General features: G+C 38.5%; 2 protein-coding genes across 2 annotated transcripts in view; both read right to left on the reverse strand.

Moving 5' to 3' along the window:
- Nucleotides 1-1,867: 1,867 nt before the first annotated feature.
- LOC139667392 (ceramide-1-phosphate transfer protein-like) lies at nucleotides 1,868-8,371 on the reverse strand. Its single transcript, XM_071546843.1, has 6 exons — nucleotides 8,281-8,371; nucleotides 5,609-5,673; nucleotides 5,099-5,280; nucleotides 4,765-4,921; nucleotides 3,858-4,054; nucleotides 1,868-2,096 (listed from the first exon to the last, which is right to left on the reverse strand). Exons 1-6 carry the CDS (start codon nucleotides 8,369-8,371, stop codon nucleotides 1,868-1,870), a joined length of 921 nt encoding a protein of 306 aa, XP_071402944.1.
- A 4,020-nt stretch (nucleotides 8,372-12,391) lies between these two features.
- The window catches only part of LOC139667390 (F-box only protein 41-like), a 16,988-nt gene continuing 14,668 nt past the window's right edge, over nucleotides 12,392-14,711 (reverse strand). The window contains exons 15-17 of the mRNA XM_071546842.1: nucleotides 14,373-14,531; nucleotides 12,631-12,746; nucleotides 12,392-12,454 (exon numbers count right to left, since the gene is read on the reverse strand). Of these exons, the coding sequence (XP_071402943.1) occupies nucleotides 12,392-12,454; nucleotides 12,631-12,746; nucleotides 14,373-14,531 (338 nt within the window). The remainder of the gene's footprint in view (nucleotides 12,455-12,630; nucleotides 12,747-14,372; nucleotides 14,532-14,711) is intronic.

Below are 14,711 nucleotides of genomic sequence, written 5' to 3' on the forward strand. Positions count from 1 at the left end.
GTTTGAACATGCGCTCCATTAGTATTAACAAATTGTTTTGCTGCTAGATGTTTTCAGTGCCGGTATTGAAAAAGTCACTTCATGCCGAGCCGTGTACACAGTAATGTCTTATGGGCTGTCGTGTTATGATGTAACCAAAAGCACAATTATTTATGTTCTAAATTTAATACGGCAGATGACATTACACTTCAGACACAGAGCAAAGTTTTAACACTGGACTTTGACCCCAAATTGAACGGAGTTTGCTCCTGCATTCAGGCCTGATCTCGACCACAGTCATTTTCTAGAGTTGGTTGGATTAATGTCCTAAAGCATCCATCTTTTTCTGTCCCCCCCCTTCAACAGAACTACCACTAAATATTTGACGGGGAAAAAAAAATCTAAGGTTGAAATGTATGATTATTACATTTAAAAAAAATATATTTTAATTAAGGTGTTAATTTAGGTTAGGTTATTATTATTATTGTTGTTGTTATTATTATCATTATCAGTTTTTCTGTTATAAAATCAAAGCAGTGATACCTGGACTTGTCAAACACTGCAGTGCAGGGCCTGTGACAGAGCTTTTATTCAGAGCCTCTGCCTCAAAACACGCAAAGAATCACTCACATCCTGTTTCTTTGTGCTGAATGTTGTGTTGGATGGAGCACAGATACTGGAAAAGGTACTGCAGTGTCTAATTGGAGAACCTTGACTATTCTAGATTGTTGTACCAACTTTACAAACTGTATGTTTTTTTTGTCATATTTACTACTGTCAGCTCTTGTAAAATTCACACTCACAAACATGAATCCTTGTAAAACTTGTGTGTTCTCACAAAGGTTAAGATTGCCTCATATTTTACCAGATGATTTAAGATCATCATGTAGTCAGTTCCTATGGCTGTGCTGCCAGCGCCAATATCAACGTCATTTGATGGAGGATGCTGTTTACCTGTATAGTGTTTACATTATAAACAACTTTACTTGCCGTTTCATGTTGTTTTAGGTTATTTTGGTTATATTTAGATTTGTTTTTTTCACCATTTCATCATTCCACTGGAGCAGAACTGTAACCAACCAAAATCTTTTTGGTTGGTTACAGTTCAGTTAGCTGTTTGTCTGTAGTAACATATTTTTCCCTCAAGGTGGCGCCAGGTAATTTAATTACAAATGGAGCTGATGTCTTCACTGCAGCGTGAAATGATTAGATGTGAAACAGCAGACTGTTACTCAGAAGTAAGGGACATCAGAATGCCTTCATTGGCCAATCAGAAATGAGTATTCAACAAAGCCACATAACGTTTGGTTGGAGACTCTGAACCTGCTCACTGTCTCTTTTCACAGCTACAGATCTTGTCTGGCAGATACTTTAACTCTGGTCCGACTCCTCTGTTACAACTGTTTTTGTCTTTTACGTTTCTTAATGCTTTTATTACACTGTATTGTTTTATTGCATTTTATTTTTACAGAATTTTATTGTTTTTATTTTATTGTCTAGTTACTTTTATGAATTGTTTGTTAGTTTTAATGTTTTTTTTTTAATGTAATTCAGGTCTCTCTTGCAAATCAGATCTTGATCTCAATGGGATTTTACCTAAATAAAGGTTGAATGAAAACATCTGATCGTCCACACACAAGTCTGTGGGTCACACATAAAAATAATAGTAATAAAAATGATATTAAGAACTATCAGTAATTATTTGAATAGCAACAGATCAGACAGATGAGGTGTAGATGGGTTGTATATGACTGTTTATTGTGTTTTAATTCCATACATTTCATATTTATGTACGCACGTTTCTGTGTGTGTTTGTGTGTGCATCTGTGTCTTTGTGTGTGTGTGTGTGTGTGTGTGTGTGTGTGTGTGTGTGTGTGTGTGTCCGTGGTCACGGCAGCTCCAGCATGTTGTGTTTGTCCAGGATGCGCTGTGTGTGTGTGTGTACCAGCGTCAGGGCGCGGATGAGTGTGTGCAGGATGGGCGTGGCTTCCCGCTCGCTCCTCACACACACCAGCCGGAGGAAGAACTGCCTGTCCGGGAGAGCGAGGAAGACGAGCTCAGCGGCCTGGCGGAGCACCCAAGGGTGGTGGGGGGCCAACGCCACCATATAGGCCTCTCTGAGGGGGAGGGGGAGGGGGAGGGGGAGGGGGGGAGGGTAGAGAGAAAGAAACATAAAGAGAGAGAGAGACTGAGGCTTCGTTCACACTGAAGCCGAAAGTTCCCCAGTTCTGGTTTTCCTCCCATGTGACTCAGATCTGACGCTTTGGAGTCGCAGTTCTTCACTTCTCATCTGATGCAACATTGGACCTTGTGGCATTCGACCTGCATGTGACTTGTGTTTGAGCGCCCAACTTTGACTCTGTCTGATAAGATCGCACGAGGCATCTGCTTACTTTCTGTCGGCTCCCTCCATTCTTTGTAATTCCGTGAAATGTTTTTAAAATGTTTTACCGTTTGAAAAGCCTACAGAGGAAGGTTATTATCATTAACGAAAACTAATGAAATAATGAAAACTAGGTGTGACATTTTTTTTTCGTTGACTGAAATAAAAATAAAAACGAGGCTTTACAAAAAAACGATAACTAACTGAAACTATTGTGTGTTTACAAAACTAACTAAAATAAACTAAAATGATAGAGAAAATGTCTTTAGTTTTCGTCTTTGTCAATTTATTTCATACATAAGCCTAGGAGTTTGAATTTTTGAATCTCGCTCCTGACAAATACCCCATATTACAAAAAAAGACTAAAACTAACACTGAAACTAATAAAAAGTAATAAAAAGCATTTTCAAAAAATAAAAACCAAACTAAACTAGCAAACCTGCTTTAAAAACTAATTAAAACTGAAATTGAAACCAAAAAGTCAAAACGAAATAAAAATAAAAAATAATGTAAAATGCAAAATTTATAATAACCTTGCTACAGAGACGCCATTGGAGCCTAATCGACCAAGTTGCTCACAGTGTGAACGCAGAGTGGGAGGCAGCAACTACACTGATCCATTATATCTGTCTCTGTGTGTCATTTTCAATTCATTTTCAATGGGAGGTGTCCGTTGCCTGGACAGGGCTGACCGTCTCCATCAGATTTCCATCTGTTTTGACATAATTTTCTGGACAGACGGATTCGTTGCCGGTCGATTGGCCAATTAGAATCGAGGAGGCGTTCCTCGGTTTGTTTTGGGGCAAAATGTCGGTGAACACCAAGACCCTGGCGGAGGCTCTAATTAATGCAGTTTACACCTTCTTCTTGTTGTACGACTCATCATCAAAGGATTACAAAGCCAAAGATTAACTGAGAAAGCCTGGCAGAATGTCGGAATGATTGTTTTTTTTGTTGAATTTATTTAACTGTTTTACTTTTAACAGATTAGCTAACCAGAGATTTGGCCAACGTTACATTAGCTTTACCTGCTATTTGTTGTATTTGTTCATTTTATAAGAGGTTAGTAGTGTTAATATTTCACGTGTTCGTGTGTTGCCACATTCCAAAACAAACAGAAATTTATCCGTCAAAATTTCTGTTTTCTGACGGATCATTGCTGCTGCCGCCTGAACCCGAACACACAGATCTGTCAGTGAGAAAGTCCACAATGTTCACATCCAACTTGAAAATTGAGGGTTTGTACGTATAGCTTACTGTCCTTTGAAAACTATGATCATTTGGTTTAGAATAGAATAGAATACAACTTTATTGTCCCGCCAAGGCAGGAAAATTGTTTTTGGTCTCATCAATTAAAACATAACATCACATGAATAAAAACAAATCTTGTGCTGTCAGTCATTTTGCAGTTTGTATATGTGTGTATGTGTGTGTGTGTGTGTGTGTGTGTGTGTGTGTGTGTGTGAGTGTGAGAGTGTGTGTGTGTGAGTGTTACCTGCTTAACTCTCCAGGTGTTTTGTATTGCCCGTCAGCATCCGGTCCTTCTGCCAGACCCGCCAACATCAGCTTCAGCCACAGGAGCGATCGGTGCAGCCTCAGCAGGGTCCTGCAACCTGATTGGCTGCGACGGGAGAAGTCGACCACGCCCGCTTTTAGCTCCGCCTCCACCATGGAACGAACCGAATGATAGGCCTGGAGAGGGAGAGGGAGAGTAAAAACCCTGTTAGTTATGCTCTGTTTGTTTGGCATTTCCCAAAGCCCAGAATCCAAGCAAAGTCGATACTTGTGTCTTGGTGGAGAACGTTCTTCCCAAGACAGAACAAACTTCTTAGGAATGTGAGAACGGAGAACCTCCTTACAGTTTGAGGCAGTGGTGGACGGTGTAACGGTAGAAACGGTACGCCGGTGGTTTAGATTTGCCCATACCAATTCTACCAGATGAGCCGGAAATTAAAAATTCAATCATGAATGAGGCAGCTTGGCTAAAATCAGAGGAGGATTAAAGGTACGTTTTCCGATAAAGTGACAGAAAAAGACAAAATCAGACAAAATCATTTTGTGTTAGAACAGAACTTAGAGGTCAACTTATTGTACTGAACGGTTTATTGATCTTTGATGTGGTGTTACTGTACGGTTTTATTGCATTCTTTTTTTTTTTGGGTTGGTTTTAATTTTAAAACATTAAACTTGTCGTTATCGGTTAAGTGTGTATTTGTCTTTTGCTTGAAAACTTAACGTTTTAAAAAGTCTTTCCTCTTGTTGCCACTCCTCCAACAGGACGCCGTGTCCCTTGTAACCATGGTAACCACTCTGCGACTCTGTTGTGTTTCCTGACTGCCGATTCGTCTGACCGATCTGTCAATCAGTTTATCAAACTGTTTTATCAAATTTCTCGGTCTCACCCCGCTTTGCAGTCCAGATGAAGCTGGGGTTTGTAGTCCAGACGGTTTCCCATGAGCCTCCCTGCTGTGCTTGAGTGACAGCTCCTGTATCACGGCAACCTTGTCCCTAACCTTCTGAGAGAAGAAACTGATGATCGTCCCGAGAGACTCCATAAACCTGGGGAGAGAGAGAGACACAGACAGAGAAAGAAGGAGAGAGATGAAGAGAGAGAGAAAGGAGAGAGAGAGAGGATAGATGGGCAAATTATGAGATTTCTTACAAGAAATTCACCTGTGAGCCAAAAAATTTGGTATGTTCAGATGTGTGTGTGTGTGTGTGTGTGTGTGTGTGTACTTGATGAGCTGCTCCCAGCTCTGTAGATAAGGTTCCAGCAGAACGTCATCATTGGCTCCCAGGCTGGACCTTAAATACAGCAGCAGGCGCTGAGCCTGGAAGGATTGGCCGGGACACTCCTGGATGAGGGGCGGGGCTGTGGAGGGCCCCGCCCACTCCGCAGGAACCAATGGCGGCTCAGGCTGAGAAAGAGAGAGAGAGATAGATATATATATTTGATTGCAATGTTGCAATGTTACACAGCTCTGTTAACACATTTCTTTATTCTAGTATATCTTTAATTATACGTACATTTTTTGTTTTTTATTTCACACTTGCTTTGGCAATGTAAACGTATGTTTCCCATGACAATAAAGCCCCTTTGAATTGAATTGAATTGGGAGAGAGAGAGAGAGAGAGAGAGAGAGAGAGAGATTGAAAAGACCACCGACTTCTCCTTTCACCCCATACAGATTGTGTGTGTGTGTGTGTGTGTGTGTGTGTGTGTGTGTGTGTGTGTGTTGATCTTACAGTTTGGTGGTAAAAACTCAGACAGGGATGCCAGGAGTTCTCACAGTCTCTCGCTCGACCCTGAGCTGGAGAGAGAGAGAGAGAGAGTGAGTCTCATCTTCTCTTTCCATATTTCTGTGATAATGTTTGACGTTGCGATGTTTGGTTTGCTGTGAAACATTAACCCACATGTGCCTTCTGCATGTGTGACGAGTTAAAAAAAAAAAAAAAAAAAAGAAAAATGATCAAGATCAACCAACAGAATTACAGCAGAGACGAGACGATCCGTGATCTGAGGTTCAGGATCAATACAGCCAGGATACGATGTGATCAATAAAAGTTCAGCGACAACAAAGTCTGACTGAGCAGAATTCTGTTTATTTCTGAGACTCAAATCTTTCCAGCGATGCCATTGGCTGCTAGAATGTAAACAACAATTTAAAAATGTCGTTACAAAGTGACAATAATATAATTTGGATGGAGAGCTTGTGAAACTGTGATGGTCAAGAGTCTCATTAGTGATTACTACAGCAGAATAACATGGAGCTGATATCACCATTCATGTTCCTGACAGCAGAATAACATGGAGCTGATATCACCATTCATGTTCCTGACAGCAGGATAACATGGAGCTGATATCACCATTCATGTTCCTGACAGCAGGATAACATGGAGCTGATATCACCATTCATGTTCCTGACAGCAGAATAACATGGAGCTGATATCACCATTCATGTTCCTGACAGCAGAATAACATGGAGCTGATATCACCGTTCATGTTCCATTTTTGTATCGTGATATATTGAACTTCAATATATCGTCCCATCCCTAAACTACAATCATGGCATCTGCACGGCTTTAAACTATGGAGGGTTTTAAGGGCCAAAACTAAATATATAAATACATAAATAATTATATAATTAAATTCTTAAATAAATAAATAATGAATAAATAAATAATTATATAATTTAATGCTTAATAAATATATAATTATATAATAAAATGCTTAAATAAATGAATGAATAAATAATTATGTGATTTACTGCTTAATTGTCACCATGAATAAATAAATCACAAATTAAATGAGACATGAAATATATAAATGTTACATTTATTTGTGTATTTATTTATTTATTCATTTATATATATATTTATATATTTACACATTTGTATATTTATTTATTCATTCGTATATTAATTAATTTATTTACTTATTCATTTATTCACACATTTATTTATCTATTTATAATTGTATTTATTTATTTATATATACTTTCATTTATCCATAGTGTAACTTGCTGCAGCAAAATAAATGAATCTGTCAACTTCATCCATCAAAAGTCATTTATATATATTAAACCAGTTTCTGTGAAAACTTTTAAACTTTTAACCGTCAGTGTTATCCTACATGAGCAGAGTGCAGCCTCATTATTCTGCCTTCAGCTGTTTCACGTTTGTACTTTCAATACTTCTGGTGGGAAATAATAACAAAACAGACACTGTAGCAAAAGTGCAGTATAGTGTATTTTTTCTGGCTGTTGTTTTATTTCCCCCCCACAGTGAAATCAGGGGAGAATCAGGGAGAAACCTTTGGGGAATGATGTGTCTGATTTGATTGGCCTGAGGGGGGCGCCACAGCGTTTACATGTCTGTACGTCAACCAAGAAACACGAGGACATATATTTTCTATTTTCTACTTATTGTCCCGCTACAGTCCTGCAGCGTTCGTGTGGGACGACTTTTTAAATTAATGGGTAACACTTTACAATAAGGGTCACTAAGTTAAGGGTTAGTTTCCACTGCATAGTACCGGCTCAACTCGCCTCGACTCGACTCTACTCGCTTTTGGTAGTACCACTTTGGTTTTCCACTGCACATATAGTACCCCCTCAATGTGCCCCACCCCCCAAACTGGTCGTCATAGCGACTCTGCGACGCCGCATGAAACGCGACACACAGCTGCTATGGAGGATATCGAAGCGATGGTGTTCTTGATTCTCTGTATGTGGCTGTTAAGTCACAGCAAGGAGACAGATTTTATTTCAGAAGAGGCTGAAGGCAGCGAGACAGCAGAAGCTCTCTGGCTGCTCAAGGCGACGCAAGAGGGTAAGCTAACCGCTAGCCTGGTAGCTAACGTTAGCATATACGTCCCGTGTCGCGATGACGATTCTCTGACCAATCAGTGGTCTGCAGTGTTTTCACGTCACCATTTGGTATCGCCTCAGAACCTCCTTGGCCTCAGCTCGCTTGGAACCTCGACGGAGGTGCTACGAAAAAAAATACCAGGTACTACGTAATATGGTACCTGGTACCTGGTACTTGGCCAGTGGAAAACCAAAAAAGGCGAGTAGAGTAGAGTCGAGTCGAGTCGAGCCGGTACCATGCGGTGGAAAAGCGCTTTCCGTGACCCTTATTGTAAAGTGTTACCAATTAATGTATTGACCCAAAGCTGTGTATTTGTTGTTAGACTTGTTAGTGTGTGTGTGTGTGTGTGGCTTTGTTAGAGAATATAGAAAGCCAAACAATAAGATGTAATAATGAAAGTACAAACTCGTGATCTCGAGAATTTTGTATTTTTTTTTCTCATGATGATGAGATAATTAAATCGTGAGAAAATAGTTTGACATGTCGAGATAATTAACGGGACAGGAAGTCAGTTTCAGCTGAACTCGACGGTAACGGAGGAAACTCACGTAGCCAATAGGAGCTGAGGAAGAGGATCAGAGCCAACATGGCCGACAGCAGCAGGTAGCGAACCAGCATCCTCCCTCTGTGGAAAACCATGGTGACCACCAGAATCTCACACACACACACACACACACACACACACACACACACACACACTTGGACTAACACACACGTACTAATACACACTTTCCCTGTAACTCCTCACTGAGATTCAGAAGCAGACTTCTCTCTCTCTCTCTCTCCCTCTCTCTCTATCTCCCCCTCTCTCTCTTTCTCTCTCACTCTCTCTCTCCCCCTCTCTTTCTTTCCCTCTCTCTCTCTTTCCCTCTCTCTTTCCCCCTCTCTCACTTTAAAATAAGACTAACTCACACACACACACACACACACCTTGCTTACAAGCCGTCACTTTTCATTCCCTCTCTCATGCTCCGTCTCTCTTTCACACACACACACACACACACACACACACACACACACACACTATCTCTGAATGGATACATAGTCCACTCTTATCTTTTCCAGCTCTAACTCTTTTCTCTCTCTTTCTCTCTCTGCTGCATCGCTTCTTGTCTTCTTTTAAAACGTCTTCATGTTCAGTGCCGTTCTCTCTCCCTGGGGGTTAAAGGTCGCACGCCCACTCACTCACTCCCCCCCCCCCCCCCCCCCAATATGGCTCCTACACACTCAAAAAAATAATAATAATAATAAGATACAACGCGCTCAACTCACGATAATACCATAACAACTGGGTGCTGGATCCTTAAAGTAGCTGATAATGAAAAAGAAAAACTCCAAATTGACTTTTTATTTGTCACACACTTTTTATTTCCTACACACTCAACCCTTACAAAAAAGTCACATGTGGGAAAACACATGTGACATCAAAGCACATGTGCTTTTTGGACACATGTTGGTTTTCATGTGGAAAATGACATTTTCACCTGCAAATTGTCTCTTTGCATGTGAAATTAAGTTTTCACATGTGAAACCAATATTGTTACATGTAATGGCAGCTGAGAAATGTGAAAAAAAAAGATTTCACCTGTGGATAAAATATCATTTTATACACCTATGAATTAAAAGTTTTGTATCTGAAGTAAAAACTTAACGCTTGTGATGTCACAATACAACGTGAAAACAATTGTTCACAAATGACAGATCTGTGGATTCACATGTGACTTTTCTGTGTGTTCACATGAGCCGCTGCCATGATGGAGGTTGTCCCATTACCATGTTGGAGCCAAATGAAGCGAGGTGACTGGCATTACCCAGCAGGCATTGCAATACCAAAATTATTGATTAGATCAGAGGAGAAGCCAACTTCCTACAAATGTAATAATATAGCGCTAAATTAACTGGCTACACTTCAATCACTGCAGGCTGATATTTAATTATAAGAAATACTCCCTTAGATATCGTGGTGTACAGATATGGAACGATAAAGCATTATTTTAAAAGGAAATTGTCATCACATTTAATTCATGATGTCTAATTATTTTTTGATGTGTATATATATATATATATATATATATATATATATTTTTTTTTTTTTTCTCTTCTTTTTCCCTGTATTGTTTTTCATGTATTTCTGTTTTTATTGGATTGTTGTCTACTGATTCGTTAATTTTTCTGCTCAGTTTGTGTGCTTCTTGTTGCATTTTTCAAAATTATGTTAGCTTAGTTTTTTTCTTTTTTTCCCCCCTTTTTTGTTATTGTTTGTTTTTCTCCTTAAGTTGAGGGGAGGTCTGTTGTATGAGCCTGTGGTTTCTTGACCTCTCCTGTCACATCTTTTATTTTTTTTTCATTATCTGGATTTTATTCAGTTTTATGTGTGTGCAAATAAAATAAAAATAGATTTGATGTGGATTTGCCACATTTTGCTTGAAAACAATTATTTGCTCTGGACTGTTGGAAAACATAAAAACAAATCATTTGTTTTCCCCAATATATGATGTAAAGTTGATGTAAAATCAGAGTAGAAACATTAATTTTACAATTTTGCCATTCATTTAAATAATGCTAGGCTGATTATTATTATTATTATTTTTAGGTTTTTATTTATCCAGTTAGGAAAATATGTGTTGCTCAATCTGTGTAAGGCACCAATTATGCGACACAGGAGTCTTCTGTCTACGGTCCATATCTCCATATCAAGTGATGACGCTCACTAACACTTCTGAGTGTGACTGAAAACCAAGGGGGAGTGTTCAGGGGGCGTAACGGGACGGGGGTCAAACACACTCCACACACACACACACACACACACACACACACACACACAGTTGTTGTTTCAGGCCGCGCCTCGGGACAAACTTTACACTTTACCTTTGACCTGGAGGGGCTTATCTCACACACACACACACACACACACACATACACACACACACGAAAGGATAAAGCACTGTATGTTTTTCTCCATGCAGTACTGTACAGTACTGTACATTACCCATACTGCCACAGTGTTTTTCCAGTCTGCATTGGATGTGATACAGAATTTAATTGGAGCTTGTGATACCTGCTGATTCTGTTGAGCAAACTATCAACTTAATTTTCTGACACACTTTGTCATCTTATTTATCTGTAATATGTAGATTAGAATGATCTTTAGTGTCATTATACTCAGGTACGATGAAATTTCGCCTGGCTTCTCTCGATGTAGTTAAAAATAAAACAAATAAATAAAAGCAGTAGTAAAAGCAGTAATAGCAGCATAATGTTACAAAAGACTTGTGCAAGTACAAATTAAAAAATAAAAGGCACTAGTTAAATTAAATTTACACATTTACAAATTTAGAAAGGTTGAATGTTATAAATATTAATGAATGCAACAGAGAAAATAATAACAATAATAACCTTATATATCAAACAAATACTATTTTTTTTTATAAAAAAACAACAACACAAAGACAGTAGAGCTTCTGCAGTTTGTAAGAATGAGTTTTATTGGATTGGATTCCATTCGTTAAAGTCGCTCCGTTTTCATTTTAATATCAATCTATCATCAAATCAATGCTCTCTTGGTCTAATGACTGTAAACCAATGAGAGCATGATAGAGCTGATCGGTCTCCTCTGTCTCACTCCAGTAGTATTGTTAGTTCTAGTGCTTCTCCACATTAAGACTACATTTCCCATCAGCCCCGTTGCTCCCTGCCCCCCCCCGAAGAGGATCAACATGTTGGAAGTGATTTCTCCATCTTCCTTTCCCTCCTTCCACCATCTGCTGCCAGAAACTCTTTCAGCTTTAGCTCCGTTTGCTCTGAAGAACAGAACCTCTTCCTGTTTTCGATCCAGCAGATTTCCCTCCAGATCCACCAGGTGAAGGAGAAACAATGGAGGATGTTTACTGTCATTATACTGATGTCTATAAATGAGTGTGATGATGATTTATTGATGGTAAAATTCTACATGTAGCACCTTTAAATATTATATAAAGACGTTAAGTCACACCACCTCTAATTATCATTAAATTACAGATATACGCGGTAAATTATCCTTTTCTTCAACAGGCCACAGTGGTAAATTCCTTTCAAACTCACTGCAGGACATGGGCACTCATCTGCAACTGATACTGGTTGATTCATTGATTGGTTGATTGATTGTCTTTGGTGTGTGAGTAGGTGTGTCTGTGTGTGTTGTTGTGCTTATTCTTAAGGTTAAGAATAAGGGTTTTGTTCAGCTTAAGGTCCCGGGTAAGAATAAGGGGTTTTGTTAAAATTAAGGATAAGAATAATGGCTTTGTTAAGGTAGAATAAGGCTTTTGTTAAACCCTTATTAGAACTGGTGGCTGTTTTAAAGGAGAATAAAGATTTATTAAAGGAGAATAAGAGTTTTGTTAAGGGAGAATACAGCTTTATTAACAGGGAATAGGGGTTTGTTAAAGGAAAATAAGGGTTTTGTTAAGGGAAAGTAAAGCTAAGGAGAATAAGAGTTTGTTAAGGTAGAATAAAGAGAATAAGTGTTTTGTTAAGATTAAGGGGTTTGGATAGGATAAGGGATGTGAGTGTGAGGATCAGGGTTAAAGAAAAGTGTATTTTGGATGTGAAAACACTGTATTGACAATGTGCTGTGTGTGTGTGTGTGTGTGTGTGTGTGTGTGTGTGTGGGACAAGTTGAGGTCAGCAGAATCCTTCGGCTTTAACCTGCAGGACGTCACACAGACTGGGACGCTTCTGAAGAACCTGAGGAACACACACACACACACACACACACACACACACACACACACACACGGTAACATATTCCAGTTTAACGCTTTTATCCAAATTGCCTTATAGTATCATGATAGCAAATGCACACACACACACACACACACACGCACACACACACACACACACTCAGACATGCACACACACACCTGCAGTGTGCTGAGGATTTCTCTGAACAGGGTTTGAGCTTCCTGAGTATCTGGTTCTTCAAAGTAATCAGTTACTGCGATTTCCACCACTATAGACCTGATGTTCACACACACACCTGCAGACAGAGAGAGAGAGAGAGAGAGAGAGAGAGAGGCAGAGAGAGAGAGAGAGAGAGAGAGAGAGAGAGAAAGAGAGAGAGACAGGTTAACAGTTTGTCTGGGTTTGACTTGTCTGTCTGGTTTTTGAAAGCTGATACGATACCAATATTTTTGGACCAAAGCTGCTGATAGCCAATATTTTGTGCAAATATTAATATCAATTAAGAATTGAAAAACTAACACGTTCAGTTACTAGTTACCATAAATAAGTAATGTGAGTACTACAACACGTTGTCCCCAACACTGGCTTATCCAAATCTGCATATCTGTACATATGTTACTGTAATTGAGTATATTTGATAAGGTTTACAGCTAGAAATGCAAACATTAAAGACCAATTCCTTTAATAAACACAATTTTCCATCTCTCTGCATGGTTATGAGGCACTTGGACTGTAAACTGGCGTGAATGAAGATTGAAAATCAGCGTGTGTGATATTTTAAATAAACACCAAACACCAAGACCTCAACTCACTCCTGGTTTCAGAATTGAGGTAAATATTAGGTAAAAGTGAGGTAGAAGTAAGGTAAATATAAGGTAAAAGTGAGGTAAATATAATATAAGGTAAATATAAGGTAAATATAAGGTAAAGTAAGGTAAATATGAGGTAAAGTAAGGTAAAAGTTGAGGTAAATATAAAGTAAAAGTGAGGTAAAAGTGAGGTAAATATAAGGTAAATATAAGGTAAAGTAAGGTAAATATTAGGTAAAAGTGAGGTAAATATAAGGTAAATATAAGGTAAAAGTGAGGTAAATATAATGTAAATATGAGGTAAATATAAGGTAAATATAAGGTAAATATAAGGTAAAGTAAAGTAAATATGAGGTAAAGTAAGGTAAAAGTGAGGTAAATATAAGGTAAAGTAAGGTAAATATAAGGTAAAAGTGAGGTAAATATAATATAAGGTAAATAAAAGGTAAATATAAGGTAAAGTAAGGTAAATATGAGGTAAAGTAAGGTAAAGGTGAGGTAAGAGTGAGGTAAATATAAAGTAAAAGTGAGGTAAATATAAGGTAAAAGTGAGGTATATATAAGGTAAATATAAGGTAAATATAAGGTAAAAATAAGGTAAAGTAAGGTAAATATTAGGTAAAAGTGAGGTAAATATAAGGTAAATATAAGGTAAAAGTAAGGTAAAAGTGAGGTAAGAGTGAGGTAAAAGTGAGGTAAATATAAGGTAAATATAAGGTAAATATAAGGTAAAAGTGAGGTAAATATAAGGTAAAAGTGAGGTAAATATAAGGTAAAGTAAGGTAAATATGAGGTAAAGTGAGGTAAAAGTGAGGTAAATATAAGGTAAAAGTGAGGTAAAAGTGAGGTAAATATAAGGTAAATATAAGGTAAAGTAAGGTAAAAGTGAGGTAAAAGTGAGGTAAATATAAGGTAAATATAAGGTAAAGTAAGGTAAAAGTGAGGTAAAAGTGAGGTAAATATAAGGTAAAAGTGAGGTAAATATAAAGTAAAAGTGAGGTAAAAGTGTGGTAAAAGTGTGGTAAAAGTGAGGTAAATATAAGGTAGATATAAGGTAAATATAAGGTAAAGTAAGGTAAATATATATGGTAAATATAAGGTGAAACCCTCACTGTGGAAGTGCAGGACGGCCTGTCCGCTGACAGGACAGTGCGTCAGGATTAAAGTCTCCAGGCTCTTCAGTCCGTCTCTGCAGAGCTCTGTGGCCGCCTGCAGACCCAGGTCCGGGACCCGCTCCAGCTCCAACACCTGCAGGTGCACACAGCTCCGCACTGCACGCACACACACACACACACACACACACACACACACACACACACACACACACAAAAATGAGAAACAGACATATGATGTGTCAAAAGTCTACCATAACGTTCTGAGAAAAAACTCAGATTTTTACTTGAAATGTAACTTTTCAGATTAAATATTGCTGGTTCTGCTAGCTGTCACTC

Source organism: Centroberyx affinis, unplaced genomic scaffold (genome assembly GCF_046629955.1).
Source record: "Centroberyx affinis isolate AG114_WGS23_722 - 3 ecotype Tasmania unplaced genomic scaffold, CSIRO-AGI_Caff_v1 ptg005488l_1, whole genome shotgun sequence".
NCBI classification, from domain to species: domain Eukaryota; kingdom Metazoa; phylum Chordata; class Actinopteri; order Beryciformes; family Berycidae; genus Centroberyx; species Centroberyx affinis.